The sequence below is a fragment of the Scomber scombrus genome, chromosome 6 (genome assembly GCF_963691925.1).
Source record: "Scomber scombrus chromosome 6, fScoSco1.1, whole genome shotgun sequence".
NCBI classification, from domain to species: domain Eukaryota; kingdom Metazoa; phylum Chordata; class Actinopteri; order Scombriformes; family Scombridae; genus Scomber; species Scomber scombrus.
Window position 1 is genome coordinate 27,460,646 of NC_084975.1, and position 22,852 is coordinate 27,483,497.

The 22,852-nt window shown below is 39.4% G+C and overlaps 1 protein-coding gene across 2 annotated transcripts; it reads left to right on the plus strand.

Annotated features, from left to right (window-relative positions):
- The first annotated feature begins 362 nt into the window (after nucleotides 1–362).
- tead1a (TEA domain family member 1a) lies at nucleotides 363–22,574 on the plus strand. 2 transcript variants are annotated; one of them, XM_062420520.1, is made up of 11 exons: nucleotides 363–650; nucleotides 7,176–7,240; nucleotides 9,468–9,530; nucleotides 14,150–14,281; nucleotides 14,539–14,588; nucleotides 15,759–15,820; nucleotides 16,587–16,714; nucleotides 18,493–18,666; nucleotides 21,013–21,153; nucleotides 22,000–22,152; nucleotides 22,332–22,574. In XM_062420520.1, the coding sequence occupies exons 1-11, from the start codon at nucleotides 446–448 to the stop codon at nucleotides 22,443–22,445; spliced, it is 1,287 nt and encodes a 428-aa protein (XP_062276504.1). In that variant the 5' UTR covers nucleotides 363–445; the 3' UTR covers nucleotides 22,446–22,574. The 2 variants fall into 2 exon arrangements, with proteins under 2 accessions (XP_062276504.1, XP_062276505.1); XM_062420521.1 differs by lacking the exon at nucleotides 14,150–14,281 and having other exon boundaries at nucleotides 527–650.
- Nucleotides 22,575–22,852: the final 278 nt, after the last annotated feature.

The following is a 22,852-nucleotide window of genomic DNA, read 5'->3' on the forward strand; positions in this document are numbered from 1 at the left end:
AGTGTGTTTCAACCAGAAACGTATTCAAATAAGGCAAGAGGGAAGTGGGAAACTGTTTTAGTTGCTAGGAACATGGAAACTGGTACGGAGCCAATATTGGAGCCATCAATGTAAACTTATTGTGCACAACTTTAATTAACAACAAAACTTTTTTGTCTGTTTTTCTAGGGTTCCTGTTGATTGGACCTGGAGTTTGGACTTTGCTGACTTGTCTGCAGTCGGCCAGCCACTTTTGGTCTTATGTTTGGCAGTTAGCATTTGGGGGCTACCATTCTCTGTTAGCAGTAGCATTCAGTTTCTAGTTCTCTGCAGCTGGCTGCAGCTATTTACTGACATTAGCATCAAGATTAGGCAAAGTTTACCTTTAGCTTTGATCAAGTCACATAATTGGCAATAAAAGTTTTAGCGCTGACCACACGCCGGCTAGTTAACATTAGCTGCCAGTATGGACCGCAGTAGCTGGAGTGGCAGTGAGAGTGCAGGGGAGGACATGGATAGACTGAGTGACTCAGGAGGGGACAAGACCATGGATGGAGACCCCGAGGGGGTCTGGAGCCCCGACATCGAGCAGAGCTTCCAGGAAGCGCTTGCCATCTACCCGCCCTGTGGAAGGAGGAAGATTATACTGTCGGATGAAGGAAAGATGTACGGTGAGTGATGTTTGAAGGAAAGGAGGGAACTTTTACTTTGTCATGTAAGACTGCAAGTAAAAATAATCAAATTGTTATATTCAACCACCAGTAGAAAAGATATTCAATTTATAATTATAAAAAACATAGGAAATACCAAATTGTCACCAGTAAAGATAACAGTGATTGTATGTTATCAGTTATTGAAATTTTAATCATTTATTTTTTTTTAAATCGATTAAACAACCACAATATTTCTCTTGTCACTAATGATCAACACTGACAGAAATTTAAAAAAAAGTTTAAATGAAGCCAAGTAACATTGCACAGCAGAAGTCGCTCATTTGTGTGTCTGTAGTGATGTGTCGTACTCGAGGAGTGTGGATAATCTTGATTGTTTGTCACTAATTCACACAGCGTGTTGTGACAGACTGCGACACCACTGCACAGTGCCATAAACACATCCAGTGATTGGCTGAGCTGTTGAAACTGCAGTGAATCAGGCTGTGAGAATGACTCTGTGTGAAAGAAAGATCAACTGTAAAAATAAAAGAAATAGAGGCGCGCTATAGGTGCCTCATGTGTATGTGTCTGAGAATGAGTGTGACAGAGAGAGAGACAGAGAGAGAGAGAGAGAGAGAGAGAGTATGTATTTGTGTGTGTGAACTAATAGAGTGATGAACAGATGGTCCTCTGGCTGCCACCAGCTGCACCTCCCTCCCTCTCTCTTTCACTCTTTTTTTTTCTTTTTCTGTCTCTCTCCGTATGCAGAGTGCTCTCTAGTGATTTCTTTATGATACTGCTTGAGTTTTTGGCTTCTGAGTAATAAATAAGAATCCCAGATACCCCCCCACACCCTTCTTTCCCATGATGAAATCTTTCCTCAGGACCTTAATGGATTTATACACATACTATGTCAGTACGTATGTAACTATAAAGTACGTGGACACCCAAACATGTGAATCATGTGTTCGTTGAACAGCTATTCAGCAACGAGAGCAGTAGTGAGGTCGGGTATGGATGTGAAGCGGCCTTTGCGTGCAATCTGTTCAATTCATCCCAAAGGTGTTCGATTGGGGGATGAGGTCAGGACTCTGCACAGTTTATCCACGCCAAACTCGGAAAACCATCCGTTTAAAGCTGCACTAATCAATATTATTATTATTAACAATGGAGAAATAAAATAACTGTGTTAATGTGAAAGGGGGTTGTTAGTAGTGGCAATCCACAGAGAATTGTCACCTGATTGTGTGGTTTGCATCTTGCAACCTACAACTTTACTGTTTTGGCCAGTTTCACTGCTCTCATCAACCTCATTTCTTGTAACAGCAACAGGCAGATATATTTAGTGAACAGAACAGAGTTATTTACCTTTAACTCTATATAAGCGGCGCAGTTCACTTCTGCAGTCTCCACTCAGGATGTGCACACTGAGGAATGGAGGACACTACTCGCTAAGCCAATTTGACATGAATAGCCTCTTAGCTGCTAATGTGAAGCGTGGCAATATTCAAAAAATGATCAAGGTCATGTTCATGTATTATAGGACAAGTTGATATATAGATATGATGATGGTGATAATTACGTTATTGTACAATAAGTAGATAACGTAATTATTGTGACAGGCCTAATGTCAATGTTAACTTTACTGTTTGCAAAAGAAGAATGTAGCTTTAAAAATGAAAACGAGAAGGAACAAGAAGGCTTTCTGAAATCTCTTGCCACAAAGTTGGAAACAAACAAAGATATTATAGTATGCTGTAGCTTGAAGAGGCCCCTAGACAACAAGTACATAACAGTATAAGGCTGTCTATAAGGGTGTCTACATAGTTTTAGCCATGTTGTGTTCTCATAGCGGGGACACAACAGGCTTGAAATGCTGACGTACAGAAGTCCCACTCCTTTGTATTGATCAGTCGGCGATCAATCAGTCTCTATGTTCTCATTCTGTTCTCTGCCTCAGTGGCATGTTCAGCACTTTTTGTTTACCCTGTTGACTTTGTGTTCAGGTTGTTGACACGTCTATCGCAGTGACCTAATTGAGTTAGACAGTGTCTGTTTTCAGAGGCAGAGCAGGGAAGGCGAAATATCGAGAAGGGATGAGCAGCAGTTGGCATAGAGACTAGGGGGTTTCAATCGTTACTAGAACATCTGTGCAGAACCAGAATTATGAAACAGCATCTAGTTTGCTCTTTGCTCTTGCCTCGTGATGTGAACAAAATACGACAGGCTCACGTTTTTCTTCATGGGTGCTGGTTACTTTGACTTTTAAGAACCACATTCATTCATTTGAAAGAAAAAAGCACAATGTATAAGTCATGATTTTTCTGGCAATTTTGGGATTACTTAAAAACCTGGCATTTCATTCTTTGTTATTCAAACAAAACCTTGGTTTCATTAATGGCGGCTTTGTGTTTCCTAGAGCATTACATTAAAGGTAAAATGAGTGGCAGGTGAGTAGCCCTACAGAAAGGAAAGGGGTAATATCTGATGGTTAGGGACCTATGTTGGTCTAAAAAGTACCCCCCACTGGCTGCAGGGAAATGGGGTGAAAAAGAAAAAAGAAGTAGGAAAATGTGGGAAAGTGGCGGGATGAACTTAGTGCGAGAAAAGTATAAAAAAAAACCATCATAAATGGATCTGTATAAAAGGGAGAGAGAATGAAAAGGTGAATAATAGCGCTATTATCCTTGGCAAAGGTACAATATAATAGCCAGTGGCTTTGTCCCCTACAGACACACATGGATCTACTGGACGGATATTAAGGTCATTTAATTGGTATTGAACATTTGCTGTCTTTTAAGCCTTGTACAAGGACATGTTCAAAACAGATGTATTACAGAAGGCTACGACATACCATGAATGGTGATGGGGGAAGTCTGTGTTGGCCGCAACACATTCAGTACGGCAGTACCAAAAACATTTCTCACCATATTGTATAAATCTTTCCTATATTTATATATATATTTTAAAATATTTATAATTCCATGATTATGATTATGATGAATTGTTATGTTTACATTACCTTAAAATTAGCCTTTTATATCTACATAGGGAGCAGGGCCTTTTCCATGGAGCCCGCCATGTTGCACCACCATGTTTCTATAGTAGCCCAGAAAGGACAAAGCAAACTGGCTCTAGTTCTTGTTGGATGATATATTGTCTTAGAAATAATCGCGATAATATATTATTGTCATTTGAGGATAATTTTATACCACTGATACAATGATAATATAATTGCATATTAATGCAAGGGGACAGGGAGTGGGATTAGAGAGTGGGCACTACACTTCTGTAAAAACACAGACTGCCATAATGGGTCGGGACAGAGTTATTTACCTTTAATTCCATATAAGCGGTGCTGCTCATTTCTGCAGTCTCCACTCAGGACGTACACAGTGAGGAATGGAGGAAACTACTTGCTTAGTCAATGTGACATGAATAGCCTCTTAGCTGCTAATGTGAAGTGTGGCAATATTCAAAAAATGATCATGTCCATGTATCATGCGATAAGTCGATGTATAGACATGATGATGTTGATAATCACGTTATTGCATGACAAGTCAATAACGTAATTATTGTGACTGTAAATTCTCCTATACACTTGAAAGGGGAGGGGATTAATGTGGTTGCAATCTGAACCTTAACCACTAGATGGCACTAAATCCAACACACTGGTCCTTTAAATAAAAAAGGGTTAAAACACATTCATCAGCCAAACTAAGTTGTCCAAAACTGATTATTTTGGTATTAGCACAGAAACTCTGTTATTGTATACTAATAATTAGCATATCATAACAAGCCATAAAAGAATGCAGAGGCCTCCAATAATTTCACCTACAATTAATTTGTGGGCAGATGCTATCGAAGATCGGAAGAGAAGACGGAAAAGAAAATGGATTTAAAAAGCTTTCATTTAGCCTTGCATAATCAGCGTTTTCATCAAGGTGGAGATAATAAATACAGATTGATTGCGCCTGTTCATCTGAAGTGAACATTATTCCACAACATAATGAAATTACCAACAGATATATATATAAACTTTTGTCATATTAATTATACATGATGCAACCCAGGGTTTAGTTGCTCTTTAAAGGGACTGGCAGCTTCTTTGCAATGAATGAAAGATTCACTTTGTGGTTAGTAAGACCAGTGGTGATGCAGCAATCGAGACTGGAAAGAGCAGCACTGAAGGAAAACCATTTGATAAAAAAAATCACTGTCAAATGCTAGATACTGTGATCTGACAGGTGATCTTCGAGAGGTGCACTGCTGCAACAGATGGAGACCAAACTAATGAACAGAGATCTCAAGGCTCGCCTCTTAAAAACGCAGAATTGTCCTGCGGTTGTTGTAACAAGCATAAACTCAGTGTTAGCGAAGCCAGGCTCTGGGCCAGAGTTCGGCTCCTATGGTCTCTGAGGTCTTCCCAGGGTACACAACAATACACACCACTCCGCTGTGGCCTTGTTAGCGAGTGTGCCCGGCAAGGCTTTGACCCTATTCTGAAAGGGGTTTCAAACTATTCTATTAAGCAGCTGAAGCTCTTAATCACCCTGCTAAGTGAGGGTGGCGAGCAACAGTAAACTGCAGCAATGTCTTTTTTTAGAAGACTGGAAAAAGAACAGCCAATATTTCTGTGCATATGAAAGTACACAAATGGAGTCACTTCTTTATTGTATCATAATGTCACAAGTTCCTGGCTCCTTTTTTTTCTTTCTATTAGTAAACTCTCACTCCAAATCTTTACTGAAAAGTCCAAAATGACAAAACTAATATGTGAAATCTGTGGGTTTTTTTTAGTGCATCGTCTCCCTTAAATATATGCTTGCATGCGGAGTTGTTTCAGCCTGGAGATAGAGAGGAGGTGGGGAGGGGGGTGCTTCTGTTCGTCATGGTTAATGACCATCTGACTTTGGCCTTGAAGTCTTTCACTGGGCAAGTAGAGAGGGAGACAGAGAGAGGAAGAGGGAGGGAGCAGAAGGGAAGCCCATTCACTACAAGAGGGACAGAGCAGGGGGAAAAGGGAACAGCCAGAACAGAGGATGGATGGACAGAGCAAAGGAGGGAGGGAAGGGTGTGTGTTTGTGTGTGTGTGTGCTGTAGAGTTTTTGAGGAAGAGGGAGGGCGAGGGATGTGTGCCGCAGGGTTAGTGAAGGATGATAATTCACCGTTAAGCCTCCTAGAAAGACCAGCTGGCCCCTCTGGAGTCAGATGTCAGCCTCCGCAGCCAGGACTCACTCTGTGTGTGTGTGTGTGTTTGTGTGTGTGTGTGTGTGTGTGTGTGTGTGTGTGTGTGTGTGTGTGTGTGTGTGTCTGTGTGTCTGTGTGTCTGTGTGTCTGTGTCTGTGTCTTGGCAGTCATGCATGTATATACATGTATTTGTGTGTGCGTGTTTGCATGTGTGCTGTCGTCAGTCGCAGCTTTTGACTGCTAGAAGGAAAACACCTGCATTGGGAGCTGTAGATTTTATCAGTCTAAGCTGCCTATCTCAGTGAGAGTGCGATTGGTCAGAGCACACACACACAAACACACACGCACACTCACATGCAGACACACCATCTGCTAGTTAGTTAGGGCTATTGTTGTGAGCCATTTGGGTAGTGTGTAGAGGTTTGGCTTTGTGCTGATCTTGACCATCAGTTGGCCAGCTGGCCTGACTTTGGTTTTCCACTTGGTCGGAACAGAAAGCAACCAGAAGACAAACTGAACCAAACGAAGCCACTGAGCTCCAGATTTGCTTGTTAGCAAACAAAATAACAATCAAATTACATGACTTCACTAAATATTAAAGCTAATTACCGCCTTTAAATTTTGAGGACTCTTAAGTCTTAACCTGGTCAGACTGTAAAGTAATTGCTATGAAACACTGACAAACTATTATCTAATCGTTCATATGAACACACACACACGCACACACACACACACACGCACTTCTCTGTCACAGTTTTCTGGATGTAACACAGTGGTTTTATGCTTCTTTTCTCTCTCTGTCTCCCTCACCCTCACTAATCTATACTAGCCAGGTCATGCTGAGTCTGCTGTGCTCCCCATTCAATGGGTTGAATTATTCAGCATTGTAAGCGTGTGTGTGTGTGTGCGTGTGCATGTGCGTGCGTGTATGTGCACACACGTAAGCATGGGTACAGCTGGCCTGCTGGTTCCTTTAATCAGGGGACGGCCGGTCTGCATGAATGCCTGTATTGTTGGGTCATGTGTATTCAGGGCCATGGCGTGTGTGATTTTTTTGTGTGTTTTTGTTAGTGTGTGTATGTGTGGAGGGCTCAACAGGGGTATCGGTGATTACAGTGCTACTATGTGAAACTGCACGTCACAGGGTCGCTGTGTCAACAGCACTAAATCAGCCACTAAGTTGTTTGTCAGGGTCATATGATTCCTGCTTGTGATTATCTGTGAGAAAGAACGAGTTCAAATACCGTTATGTCTTGTTTGTGTGTGTGTGTGTGTGTGTGTGTGTGTACGCGCATGCACCGAAAACTGAATGCATAATATTTCATAAGTGTGTTCTGTATCTTTGTCCTCCAGGTCGAAATGAGCTGATAGCCAGATACATCAAACTCCGAACAGGGAAGACGCGGACGAGGAAACAGGTAATAATGGAAATGTGCATTAAATCCAATCATACTGTTTACACTATATATCCCTGCATATGATAGAATATGCATAACATAGAATCACATGAAATTTAAAGGTGCACTTGTTAAGATGTGAATGTGCCTATTTTCTCCATTAAAGAAAAATAAACGTATCAAAGGTGCTCTTATGTAGTGTCCATGAGAAAGTTAGATAACTGATATTATTTTACCCTGAAATATGGTGATTTTCAAAAGTTCAATTACATCTTGTTGCCATTAGGGGCCGCCACTGCCCAGTGCGCCTTTAAAAGGAAACGCATCATAGTGGTGGTTTTTGCAAGAAACTTGGATGTTTTTATAGAAGAAAACAAAATACAGCAGCTATAACACTGGAGCATGATTAGCATGCTAATATTTTGTGTTGGTTTTCTCTGGTTGTTACCAACACTTCACCTGAAATAGCATGCTAACATTTTTGTGTTAGTTTTCCGAAGTGGCAGCCAACACTTCACCTGAAATATCAAAAAACATGCATCCGTGTGTTAAGAGCTACAGATATAATATTTGTGTTTAGCGGAGCTCTGAAATGGTTGAGGATTAGCTTTGACAAAGCGCTGCATTCATCAGCTAACCTGTCAAAAGAGAGTTCTTAGTTTCAGTGTGTCAGTGCAGTTTCTCGTAGAAGGTTTTGTATAGTTTCCTCCATATTGTAAGATAGACTAGTAGTCTGTATGGGAAGTAAGGCTAAACTGAACTCTTCATTTTAACAAAGCAATCATTTTTTTGTTGGCTTACAAAAACCTATGGATCTTGTCAGGTTCTTACTCTTTTATTCATGATATCCACTCACGGCCTCATCTGTCCTTATGTTTCCAACTTTTTCGTTGTTATGCAAACATATGCAAAAATACATAATTATCTTCAATTTATTATCCTTATCTGGGCAAATGGAGTGATTTGCACAGCATATTGTAGTGTACATTATGCTGCACTGCTCCATTTTTCGTAATTTGTCTAAAATATACATTTAATTTAAATCCAACATTTAAATTTGATTTTGAATGAAGGTTTTTTTAATGTCTGGAACAGAATCTGGATGTTCTAGTTTTAAATCAGCTCTCTATAAGAAATACATTTTTACAGCACTATTGCACATGAATGCAGCTTTTAGGGAAATGCTTTAGTCATTCTGCTTGTTCTACTTACATTTCCACCCAAGACATACGAAAAGATGACATTAATCAGGTGGTCCACTCCAAAAAATAGGGAAACACTGTTATACATACAACCAAAATGTCGTCTTCTTCGTGTTAATGGCTAGGCTCAGGTAAAACACTGAAAGCTCTGCTAACTGGCTGCTGTTAGCAGCTAAGCTATTTTTTTTGCAATGTTATCAACTCATAAAATGTGATATTGTTATATGGCTGTCTGTGCAGAAATGTCACTGATAGACTGTTTTCAGACTGCACAGGGTTACTCTTACAGCGACTATGTTGAGGCTATTTAAAAATAACGTTCTTTCTTTGGTTTAAGTTTCTGAAGTTTACCCACACAAATAGTTAGATTTGGAGGTCATATTGTATATAGCTGTATTTACAGCTCACAGAATAAAAGGTTTGTGTGTTGTTCACTAACAGCATGTTTACTGTTGTTTGTCATCCAAATAGTGCGGTAAACCTTCTGAAAAACATTTGTTTAGATTTTTTCTTGACAGTACAGAGACTGGCACCGTCTGTATGTAGTATGAGCATCTCAGTTCTTGGCCTGTGTTCCCAGGTGTCTTTTCACTCTCAAAAGATGTGCATAGATGGGTCTATTCACTGTTGTCAGGGGAGTAGTGTGTGTGTGTGTGTGTGTGTGTGTGTGTGTGTGTGTGTGTGTGTGTGTGTGTGTGTGTGTGTGTGTGTGTGTGTGTGTGTGTGTGTGTGTGTGTGTGTATGCCCTTCCAGTGTGGCAACAGTCCTTTCATAACCATGGCAACTCACTGTTTGGTCCTTCCTCCTCTCTCTATCATGCACCCCCTCTCCTCCTCCTTTTGCCTTCTCCTTTCCTCTCCTTTCCTCTCCTCTCTCCTCACTTCCTCCTCTCCTTCCCTCTCTTTTCCCATTTTCTATCTTTTTAAATGTCCTCTTCTTGTCCCCCTTTGTCTCCTTTCCTCTCTCCCCTTTTCCTTCCCTCTCTTTTTTCTCTGCTTCTTGGTTTTCCTCTCCTTTCTCTTGTCACCTCCTCTCCTCTCCTCCAGGTATCCAGTCATATCCAGGTCTTAGCCAGAAGAAAATCCAGGGAGTTTCAGTCCAAACTAAAGGTAAGACTTATCCAGCGGTGCAATAGGATGTGTGTGTGTATGTGTGTGTGCGTAGGTGGTGGGGGAGGCAGTGGTAGGAAGTGGTGTGAAAAAGTACCAAAAACAGTGATCTCTGGTAAATGCAGTGCAGAAATACTGCATCAATTAGCACTATGAAAATGAAGAACATATTACTGTTTAAATGACAGACTGATGAAGACATTAGATGGAGTCTGTTGAGAATCATGTTGACCTCGGCATCATGACACAATAAGCACAAGGGCAATCTAAATTCAGTGTGTGTCCCCTGCTTGTTAACTTTTCACAGTGGCTGGATGGATGCCTGTCACAGTGACTCTAGTATCCTAGGCGTCTAATTAGGCTTGTTTAGGTTTTCACCCCCCGCCTCTTCCTGTCATTCTCTTCCATCCATACATTCATTCATTTGTTCCCCCGTCTTTCCTCTCCTCTTCCCTTCTCTTATGCTCTCTCCACCCTCCTCCCAGTCTATTAATCTCTTACCCTCTGTGTCTCCTCCTCCCTCTCTCCCTCTTTCTGTTTCTTCCTCTCAGTTGGTTGTAATTAACTTCATGTAAAGCAACAATGGGGCGCTTGTTTTCTGAGGAGAGCAGTCGGAACTCCGAATGGAAACGAAGCGAGGATTGAATGAATGTTTTTCTGTCATAAAATAAATGACAGATGGTTAAATGCAGTTTATAGCAGGCATGTCATAATAAAGATGTAAATGATTATAATATATTGTTATTAGTGATACAGGGCTGTATATGTGTATATACTGTTTCTCTGCTTTTCTTTTATAATTATATTTTAAAGAAAAACACATTCTGTTATATAAAAAAGGAAAACCATCATCATGCAAAATTGACTGTATTACATGTATTAAAATTGTAGTCACACGACAAATTTATAGTGCATAAAACAAACTGACCTAAAATAATCAGGCCATCAGTTTGGAGTTTTCCCAATTGAGGAACAGTTCATACTGTATATGAGATTTGTGTTGCTTTACATAATCCTAAATATAAATATAATAAAGTAAGTAAACACCCAATATGAGTCGATAGTTACATTATCGAGTTATTGTACAATAACGTAGTTATCAACATCATCATGTCTGTATATCGGCTTATCGTATGATACATGGACATGACTTTGATCTTTTTTTTAACCTCAATATTGCCACATATGGAATTAAAGGTAAATAACTCCATAACGGCATATCGCAATCTGTGTTTTTACAGAAGTGTAGTGCCCACTCTCCAATCCCACCCCTGCCCCCTTTGCATTATTATACTATTATATCATCAGTGCTATAGAATGATCTTCAAATGACAATAATATTGTTTATCGCGATTATTTCTGAGACAATATATCGTCCAACAAAAGTAGTTATCGTGACAGGGCTAAATGTGAGTGATTTGACCACGAGCACCTAGTATTGACTTCTCTGTAGACAACATTAAACTACAGCCTTTTTATTATAAATGTATAATTACACCTGCACATTCAAGAAGCTAGAACCAGCAAATTTGTCATGTTTATGTAAAAGATAAATCTGGTGATAATGTGCATTTTTTTAAATCATAAACAGTTCCCATTATGGAGACCAAAACCAACAATGAATTGATCTTACCAACAATTACTATCTGTGTTGCCAACATGAATCTATGTTATTCCTCTGTGCTGTAGAGCTTCACTGTTAAAAACACATCAGTGAACCAACCTGTTGCACTGGATGACGTGTGACTTCATTACTGTCAACACACACATTATAGTTTATTTTCAAACAATCCCACATAGACCATCTTGCTGCCAGAAATCCTCACTACAGCATTGAATGTATGTTAATCCGCAGCTGAAAATAGTCCCTAGCAAATACACAATTTCCTCCTGTTTGAGTTACTTACCTACAATGCCCAGCTGTTGTAACAAATTAGCCTTGAGTAAAAATGAAACTATATATTTGTGAACTGTTTTAATAAATGTATGTCTTCCATAGGAACCAGTGGGCTTTGGGCTGAGAATCACACACATGGTGAGGTGGTCCGAAAGTATTGAGAGATGTACTAACATTGTTGGTTTTGGTCTTTTCATGGGATTTGTTGACAAGAAAGAAAAATATAGAATAACAGCCAATGACTAATCGATTAAAATTCAACAACAATACATTCATTAATGGATTGTCTCAGCACTATGTATCATGGATTTACTCACAGCATGTCACAAACACTGGATGCTCTTTCTGCTCATTTGAAAGGTCATGTAAGAGCTTTCCCTGCTGTTGGATTACCCATTAAAACATGAAAACACAAAAAAACATGGGTTGTTTGTTTCAAAGAAATGAGCTCAGGTCATGGATATTATCAAACCCATATGGTTCCTGGTATTTAATATGAAAATCCAGCATGATTCCCATCTCAGTACCTCCCATAATGTTATTACCTCCCCAAGGAGGACAGATTTCTCTCAGTGCCAATTAACTTGAGTGAAGCTGCCAATTAGTGATTCTCCAGCTATTGCAGCTCCTATAATTCCATTTCATTCAGCTGTTTTCTGCTCTGGGTTTGATGCTGCTTCAAGTTCAGATATGACAAATGACTCGGAAAGTTCAGCCGCACTGTAATCCTGCTGCATGTAACTAACTTTTTGCCTGGAGGCAGCCACCCCTAGCAAGTGGTGTTCACAGTGTTGTCATTTAGCTCTACTGCACACTCACCGCTCACCACTGTTGTCGCTAGGATTCCCCCCCGGGCCACAAGCCAGATCACCACACCCAAACAAAACATGCACAGGAAAAGGTATACACCGCAGATTCTCTGCAACACTGCTGAGAGACAGTTTTAAGCAAAACAGGGGATTTAGACATGAACACACACAGTCTGACACTGATTAGTGTTGGATTTCAAAACTTTGCTTATGATTAGAAAGACAAACCAAGGTCAAACACTTAAATCTGGTAACACTTTACTCCAAGTCCTCTAAGTTAGAATTCATAAACAGTGTTTAAACTGTTCAATTTACAAAGCAAATGTTTATAAGATATTATAATGTAGTTGTAAGCATAAAGTGTTTATAAATGTATGTGTCAGCAGCTATAACTCCTCCTGTGGGCACCTATAGGTGGTGGCTATCATTAACAACAGATAATCTATGAAAATATACTATAGGCCTGTCACAATAATTACACTATCAACTTATTGTACAATAACGTAATTATCAACATCATCATGTCTATATATGGACTTATCATATGACACATGGACATGTCCTTGATCATTTTTTGACTTCAATATTGCCACACTTCACATTAGCAGCTAAGAGGTTATTCATGTCAAAAAGGCAGGGTTAATGGAAACTGAGACTAAAACTAGAGGTGAAAAAAAAGAAAACTAAATTAAAACTACAATAAACAATGTAAAACGAAAAAAATAAAATCAGCTTTGTTTCATTATTGCAATCCTTTTAAAGTTTAGCTTTTGATTTAGCTTCAGGTGATAATTACTGAGCTCTGCTGTGGGTTGAGAACTGTTGATGATTAAAAAATTAAATGGCTTTGCACAAAACGGTAACAATCACATGGTAAGCCATAATTGGTGTCATGCATTCTTTCATCTTTTTCAGCTTCTATAAATAAAATTAGTTTATTAAACTAACTAAAACTAAATATCAAAACTATAATAACCCTGGTCCTGGCCCACAATGGTAGTCTGCCTTTTGTGAAAACGTAGCTCCCACTCTCCAATCCCACCCCCCTACCCCCCTTACATTATTATGCTATTATATTATCATTATATCAGTGGTCTAAAATGATCTTCAAATGACAATAATATCGTTTATCGCGATTATTTCTGAGACAATATATCGTCCTACAAAAGTAGTCATCATGACAGGCTTAAGTTGCAATATAAAATTGGTCTTCATAGGAGAAGTTATGATTATTAATAATTACTGAATAAACACTTTAGACTATATGCGTATAGCTACATTATACTGTGTTATAAACCAGTTCTTACTTGTTGATATATTGCTTATTTATGTTAAATTGAGAGACTTAAAGTCAGGATTATGAATTGTCTTCACTGTGTGTTGTATTCATCTGTTTTATCATCCATCTACAGTATTTACCCCCTTAAGCATTTCTAATCCGTGCTTTATTGTCTGTGAAGCAGCTTTTTCCCTTTTAAAGTTTTATTCAAATATCCAAACAAAGCTTTTCATTTCTAAGTGTCACTGCTACCTTCCACAGTGTTGTACTGTTGGCAAATGAGCCGTTTCATATCGGGCAGTTTGCTCAAATTGCAGTATGTTAATTTGTGTAATAAGAAAGAAGCAGGAGGCGCCAGTCTGATCACAAGCAGTCAGATAATGACAGTTAGGAGGAGAATGACAACTATTATCATTTTTTCCCTTCAGGACTTTGATTTTTCTGCAGGATTTTACATTTCATTACTCACAATCACTCCAATTATTCTCCTTTAATTTTCCTGCTTTTGATGACTCACGGTTCTGCTCTGATGCTGGCGTTCAGTTTGATTTTGGATTGTGTTTGTAGTATGTAAAGTGTATTTGTGTTGCTGATGCTAGAGTGTGTGTGTGTGTGTGTGTTTGTTGCCGTGCAGGACCAGAATGCCAAGGAGAAAGCTCTGCAGAGCATCTCCTCCATGTCGTCTGCTCAGATCGTCTCAGCCACAGCCATACACAGCAAGCTGCTGCCTGGAATAGTACGGGCCAGCTTCCCCGGCAACGCACAGGTAACAAACACGGGCCCACACACACACACACACACACACACACACTGCATTTATTCTCTTCAAATAAACACAGGAAACACAAGGACATGAATAATAATAAAGCAAATTTTTGTGCAATCTGGTGGCCGCATATGCTCGGTTTGAAGTCCTGGTGCACACACAAGAACAGACACAAACGCACACACGCACTTATTTTAATGCATTCATGGTGTGTTTGCCCCTCAGTCCACTGTATGACTGTGTGTTTTTATTTTCAGCTGTGGCAGGGGATGATTCCTGGAGGACAGTCTAGCTCCACTGCAGAAGAGTGAGTCACAATTTTCCGCCTTGAAATGTGTTTTTGCCTTGATTTGGAACACATTGGCTTTTAATATATGACATGTAGTTTCATTTCCTCTGACTGCTCTGGTAGACATTCAGCAAGTTAGTTATCTTTTTTTGTACAAAGGTATGTACATTTCAGACATTCACTTTATGAAACTTTTATAACTGTTATATTAAAATCACATCAGATTACACTAGAAGTAAAGAAAAAATGTAAATAAAGTTTTAAAAAAAGAGTTAAAAAAGTTCAATGTAAAAAACGATGAAATAAAAGTTCAATGAAAGCTAGACTGAAACTAGCTTGTAAGAAGAGATTAAAAGACAAGAAACAGATGAATAAAATCAATAAGAAGATCAAAACAAAAAACATCAAAACAAATTTAACAAAAATAGAATAAAAAGACTGTAAATAATTCTTAATTGAAAGTCAGGCTGAACAGGTAGGTTTGATATGTTGATGACATCATCAGCAGTGCTTGGTGTGAACTAGGCACCTGTTGGAGGTGGCTGTGTTATGTTATGTTATGGCATTATGGCTTTTTTTCTTCTTTTTTTAGAGATGTGGAAACATTTTCTTGTTTGTAGCAGATGGAAATGTCACAAGAATTCTCCTCCAGTCATTCTTTCATAAACCACAAAATACACACAATCAAGCTTCGTCTGTACATGGACGATGATCTTTGCTGATATTTAAGAAATTATCTGTGTGACTTTTTCATGACTCACACAGTTGATGCCTGGGAGTTGACATTATCTTTGCAAATACTGACTGATTCATATAATATGAAGAGTTTCAAATTTGTTGGACTTTATTCCAAAACGTGGCAACCTGCTGTTTCCGTGTCTTACATTAGTTTCTAGTGGTTAGTATAATGGTGCTACAAGTTCTAACCCTTTTCTTTTTATTGCCAGTTATTAGATGCTGTCAAATGACTATATTATGGTCATAATGGTGGTAGAAGATGCTGGTGCTAGCTTTGAGATCCTCTTGACCTCTGTGCTCCTGCCACTGTTCATACAAGACAGGAGAGAATTTCTTTCGGTACAATTTAGGTACATGTGGTACAAGGTGTGTGACTGATCCTTTTCTCCTCTCAGCCATTTTAATGCTCCCCTGTCTGTCTCTCTGTCTGTCTGTCTTTGTTTCTCTCAGTATCAAGCCATTCTCTCAGCAAGCCTACTCCGTGCAGACAGCAGGGACCACCACAATCTCAGGTGAGTGCGACCACAGTACAATTATCTCCTTTCTCCAAAGCGAACAGGCGGTCCTCTCTCCTGCTATTCAGGCCACTGGCTCTCAACAGGGTGGTTTTTGACTCTGTTTGGGCACCTGGGTCTTCAGTGTGCCCTAAGGTTTATCTTGTGAAGAGGAAAAAAAGGTGTCAAGCTGACTTTTCTTACATCACCTTCACTAACCTTGTCTTAGTTCCTAAAGTATCTAAGATATTAAAGTTGAGCTGGATTAATAGTTGCCTAAAAAAGATGTTGTTTGTTTAGTGTACTTGGTCAAAATTGTCATTACTAAAAAGAAGAAATAAGATTTCTTTCAGTGATAGCAGCTTCTACGATCTCAGCAGAGTGCTGCAAGGTGAAGGTCACATGACTAACAAAGGAGCTAATCTGCTTATATTTTGCTTTGTACAATGAATGTGGGTCTGTCCATGTTACATCAAGTTTTTATTTGATAAAAAAAAAGCACAATAATCACATTTCAGTAGGAACGGATTTTTAGGAATAATTACAGTGGCACTGAACTGTGTCTTAATTTTCTGATATTGATGTAGAAGTTTTGAAAAATGCTGGTGGTCTTTCTACAAGTCTTTAGTGTGTTGTACATTTTGAATTATTGCTCAGGTTTAGTTCATTTGCTTGTACCAGCTCTCCAGATATCAGCTGCTGAGGGAAGTGGTCACGAAAATATCCAAAAAACTTGAGGACAATGGAAATAATGTGTGTGTGTGTGTGTGTGTGCGTTGTCTAGGCTATGAGCCTCCCACTGCAGCCCAAACACACAGAGAGCCAGCATGGCATGGTCGCTCTATCGGCACCACCAAACTACGACTGGTGGAGTTCTCATCTTTTCTGGAGACACAGAGGGACCAGGAGGCAGTGAGTACCACGCACTCAAACACACACATACACGCACACACACACACACACACACACACACACACACACACACACACACACACACACACACACACACACACACACACACACACACACACACACACACACAGAGAGCCCAAGTCCACAATAAGCACTCCCTATTGTCCCATAAACAGAGATGACAGATAACCCCATAGCAGAGAACAGCGTTAAACCCCTTTGTGTGTCTCCCAGTATGAATAACCTTTGTAGAGCTCTATCTCTCCGTCTGCTCGGTCTATCTGTCATCCTGCCACACTTCGGACTCACTGTCATTTTTCTACCTTGGGCTCACAGACAGCCGACATTCATCTTCTTGATTTCTGTTTAGACAGTTAGAAACCTCGAAACAGGTCTATGTTTACTTTGAAACAGAGTCAGTTATCAAAAGGTGCCACAGTTTCCTGCATAATTTACATTAGTGTAAAAATGCCCCTGATGGTAGAAACATGTCATTGCAATATAAATGTATCATTATATTTGACTGGTAGACAAAAGTCAGCTGCAATTGCACTCATGCCAAGCACTGGAAAATTCTGTTATTGTTACAGTAAATTGGGATTATTCCTGTATTGGTGGTCAACATAGTATTAAGCACAATATTAATATATTAATTATAAAATACTCTGTCACTGTAATGATTCTGTATTTTTTTAAACCATCAACTGGAGAAAAATCATCTTTGTAGTTAACAAAAAAATAATACATTCACCATACACACAATACATACACCAGTATTCCAATACAGCAGCACGTAATAAATATAAATAAAAATACATTTTTATTATATTATAGAATAAATAACATTAAAAAGAACATGAGTTACGATCTCTTGTTTGGTTCACACAGGGTGAATGCTGCAGTCATGAACTGGTATTTTGCTAACGTGATCTGTAACCCCAAAACAATAAATTAGCTAATGACATGCCCCTTGTCGGGAAGTAACCATCAGTAGTATAGCTAGCAGGGCTGCTAACTTGAGTGGTATTTATTTTTGTTCATAATAAAATTAGCATTATTCTTTACGTTAAAGAACATGACAGAGTTGCTATTAGACGACATAATTTATTTAGTAAAATAATACATTCATGTTACATGTGATAAAATGAGTATGCAAGTTTGACTGTGAATTAAAACCCCAGACTACGTTAACATTAAGCTAGCTAAACTTTAAAGCGCTGAGTCATGCAACAACAACATGTGACCACAGCAGGAGTTTCAGCTTGATTCTGCAAATATCTCCATCTAAATTAAAATGCCAAAATGGATAATTCTCCACCTACTGGGCACGTGCAAAGGACAGATGAGCAAGTCAGCCAAAGCAAACGGCGAAGAAGAAACTCTGTAATGTTTCCGTTTCTGCCGCAGTTTCCTGACATTTAATTTCAAGGGAATCGCTATGTTTAACTCTAAGCCATCACAGCCAAAACTAATGTAGTAAGACCCAGCTTGTGGAGGAAAAATACGAATTTTAAAATCTGTTACGACTTAATCTCCTGGTCCTGGAAAGGGCTCTGAATGTCAAAACGAAATTATTCTAAACTCCTTAAATTAAATGAAACACAAAGTAATGTGTCAGTCTGTATAACTACATGTATTCTTCTGTTAAGAAGCCAGTGTGAACAGAAACTGGACCAGTAACATTGTATCATTTTTCTATTCCCCGGGCCCAAATGAACTAAACTACTCTCTGCTTGCCTAGGTCCTTGTGTGATTCATCTTCTTTTCCTCCCTCCCAGTACAACAAGCACCTGTTTGTGCACATCAGCCAGAGCAGCCCGAGCTACAGCGACCCCATGCTGGAGTGTGTGGATATCAGGCAGATCTACGACAAATTCCCAGAGAAGAAGGGCGGCCTCAAGGAGCTGTTCGCCAAGGGCCCTCATAACGCTTTCTATCTGATCAAGTTCTGGGTGAGCGGTCCAAACACTTTGCTGCATCCTGTTAACATGAGTTAGTGAAACTGGTGTCAAGAAGGATTGAAATTAAGCCCAGACACGGACTAACAAAGGCCCAATACGTTCTCTCGTACTTTCACCAACTTTATTTTCTTTGTTGTGTTTTGTGAAATTCTCGTGGTCACCAATAAGCAGGGTTAGAACGTGCTGCGCTACTTACTTTTTCCTGTATTTTTCCACCCACTGCAGTGTCTTTGTCTGTACTTACAGGTGTGTGTGTGTGTGTGTGTGTGTGTGTGTGTGTGTGTGTGTGTGTGTGTGTGTGTGTGTGTGTGTGTGTGTGTGTATTCTGTCTTTCCACCTGGGATATGGAGGTGGTGGGATGATGAAAGCACAGGCGCTTTGTTTGAACACCTGCTCACCTACTGACTCACAGGTTGCTCTGCCTGTGTGTATGTGTGTGTGTGTGTGTGTGTGTGTGTGTGTGTGTGTGTGTGTGTGTGTGTGTGTGTGTGTGTGTGTGTTCACTGTTATTTCTAAGTGCAGCAGTACACTAAAGAACTTTAAAAAATCCTGGAAAATATAAATAGCATCACACATTCAGTCGTTTCTTGCAACACTGGATTCATCAGTATTACAATACAACATGTGATAGATATAAATTCGTAAAAGAGCGTAATGATGGAGAATAATGAACGATTTAAGCAAGCAAGTATGTTTGGCTAACGTTAAAAACATGACAAAGGTGCTTTCAGGCCTCTAAACTCTACTACGGTGGATGTCCTAGTCATGAACTGGTATTTTGCTAACGTAACCTTTAACCCCAAAACAATAAGTTAGCTATTGATATGGCCTTTGTCTGAAAGTTACCGTAAGTAGTAACACTAGCAGGGCTGCTAGCTGTGGTGGTATTTATTTTTGTTCCTAAAAAATGAGCATTATTTGTTTTTTTCAAACCATAGGACAGACAATCCGTGTGTCAATTGTTTTAGTGTCACGGTCATAGTGTGAGACTTGGCAGCTCTGAACGCTGGTAAGCTAGTTAGCTGGACATGCTAATATTTGCAGTTTGAATGAAGTGAGTGGTCAATCATAAAAGTGCTGAACTGGTTGAATTTGAATGTAGCTGTGTGGTTGTTGAAGTGGGTTCAGTATACAGTTAACGTAGAAGTGATGAGGTGTGCTCATAACATGAAAACAAAGACAAAGTGTGTGTGTGTGTGTGTGTGTGTGTGTGTGTGTGTGTGTGTGTGTGTGTGTGTGTAATATTGTATGTAGAGAGCCCCTCTGAATTAAATTAAAAAGCTCTCTGATCTACCACAATAGAGCAGGTTTTTGATAATCTGCTCCTTTAATGGAGCACAGTTTGATGTTCGCGTGAATAAATGTACACAGTGTTTACAATGTTTATACTGCTCTTTCATTAGTCCAGTAAACAGTTAGTTGATCTACAGAAGCTCTGTCATCAGAAATTGACTGGTTATCACTTCACAAATGTGAATATTTGCTGTTTTTGTTAGTCCTCTCTGATAACTAACTGAATATCTTCAAGGTTTTGACTAGTGGTCATATAAAACAGGCAAGTTGAATATTTGACCAAGGATATAAGGAAATCAGGAGGCCTTTGTTACATTTGTATCAGGTTTTTCTGAGGCTTATATACCAGGCAATTAACAGATTTCATGAGAGAAATTTCCTTTTTAACCTTTTAATTTACTTTTATCAGTAATAAAAGGCAGTTATATTCCAGATAAATACATTTACCCAGGTATGAGATATCCATCTCTGAGATGTCTTTCTCCTCTAAAATACAATTTAAGGAAATATCCAAATTCTAAAGAATCTGTGGCCCCATTACTCTGTCATGCAGCAGTGATGTACAGTATGTGGAATATGACAGCAGAATTACACACCTGTGATCACTGTTTTTTCAGGTTTTAGAATATAGGACTGTTATATACATTTTATGTTTGCATGTTTTTGACCATCACACCATTCTGCACTGATAAACATTACACTTTTAGATGTTCATATCTGTGTTTATTATGTTTGTGTAACTTGATTAAAATTAAACAATTAAATCAAAATTCATCCAAACTAGAACATGACATTTTTATATTGTTTTTAGTAATGTAATAAGGGGATCCATTTAGTGTCAGCCTGATGCTGCAGACTGTTGAGTTTGTGCACATGTAATGTCTCAGTGACTAATCTACCAGCAGAGGGCACTGTTGGCTCATTTTAGTGCCAGGAAGCAGACAGCTCTGCTTCTCATGTTGGTTCTTGTGTTTCTGAGTGTGTTAATGTATTTTATTGTTAAACCTGGTGTAAATAACACTGTTTCTGCTCTCTGGCTGGCAGGCCGACCTGAATTATAACATGCAGGACGACCCCGCGGCCTTCTACGGTGTTAGCAGCCAGTACGAGAGCTCAGAGAACATGACCATCACCTGCTCCACCAAGGTCTGCTCCTTCGGCAAGCAGGTTGTCGAGAAAGTGGAGGTGAGGATCTTCTCTACTGCTGATGATGTAGTTTGGTTGACAGGAGTAATTTTCATGGATATAAATGTCTGCTTCATTCCTCTTTCTCATTTTTCCAGGCAGTTCATGACAGTTTTAACAGTTGTTAACAGTCTTTTACAGCCAGTGTCATTTAGAAAGTGATGGGTGGTTTTTGAAATTAAAATCTGGGAGCCACTGTGGTTAAACAAAGAAAACAAAGTCTACAACATGCACTTAAAATTAAAGAGCAACAGAAATCCAATACACTTTTGACCTACAGCTGGATAAATGAACTAAGATTGATGGTCAAGGTAATAAAACAGAAATGAAACAGTTATCAGATATTATTTCCAATGGTTTATTTCTCACAACACCTTATGTCATTCGGTGATTTGGCCTTCAGATCTGCCAGGACAGAGATTCTTGAAATAGGTGCACACAACTGTTATAAAGCACTGTTTTAAAAGAGCACTCCAGTTATTTAACATTGCACTTCTACTAACATTATTGGACATGCAGGAGACAGAAAATGATGTTTGAAATTGAAACAGCAGAGGTGGAGATATCTTGATTTTTAGTCTCTAATTGGGTCTAGCTCCAAAAACACCAGTGCTTACATTTCCCATAATAGTTTTTCTTTCTGAGACAGTCCCTCCCTTGTCTCTCTTTCTAACTCCTTTCTCCTGCTTTGAACCACAGGCTTCTCTGTGATTCCTCTCTCTTATATCTCTGTTTTCAGGGTTATTTTGAGACTTTTGTCACAGGTCGAGCTCATGACTAGTAAACTGGTCTTGATTACATGTAAAGGTTTGGTAAAGATAACTTTCTCTTCTCTTGGTCTTTCAGACGGAATACGCAAGGTTTGAAAATGGGCGTTTTGTCTACAGAATCAATCGTTCTCCGATGTGTGAATACATGATCAACTTCATCCACAAGCTTAAACACCTGCCGGAGAAATATATGATGAACAGCGTGCTGGAAAACTTCACTATTCTGCTGGTAAGAAAACATATAGTGTGTTAGTTTTTTTGGTATGTAAATGTGTAGGTAGGCACCTACATTATTTGGTTGCAGATACATAATTCACTCTTGACTTTTCCTCCTCTCCTCGTGTGTGTGTGTGTGTGTGTGTGTGTGTGTGTGTGTGTGTGTGTGTGTGTGTGTGTGTGTCTCTCCAGGTGGTGAGCAACAGAGACACTCAGGAGACCTTGCTGTGCATGGCGTGTGTGTTTGAGGTGTCCAACAATGAGCACGGGGCACAGCACCACATCTATCGACTCATCAAGGAATAACACACACACACAGTTACACACACACTCAGTTACACACACACACATATGGCCTTTGCTTGGTGATAAATGGTGACATTGGAGGTGAAATGTCTAAAAAAAACGGAATTCTACAAAAGTGTCTTTCAGCCGAACAGCTCGACTTAGTGAAGAGAGAAGGATAGCTGCACTTTCACTGCTGCTCACGAAAACATCACAATGTTAGTGGGGTAATTTTTAATTAACAGCAGATCTGACACAGTACGCCACACAGTACTCCCCAACAGGAGCATTTCGACACAAAAAAAACCTGAAGATCAGATGCTCATTAGCTGTAAGCAGCACAGTGGCAGTGCAGCCGTACCAACAATACTCATCAGAATCGACCTGGGTGGTTTTCCCAAGAACATCCTGACTCTGATACCACCGGG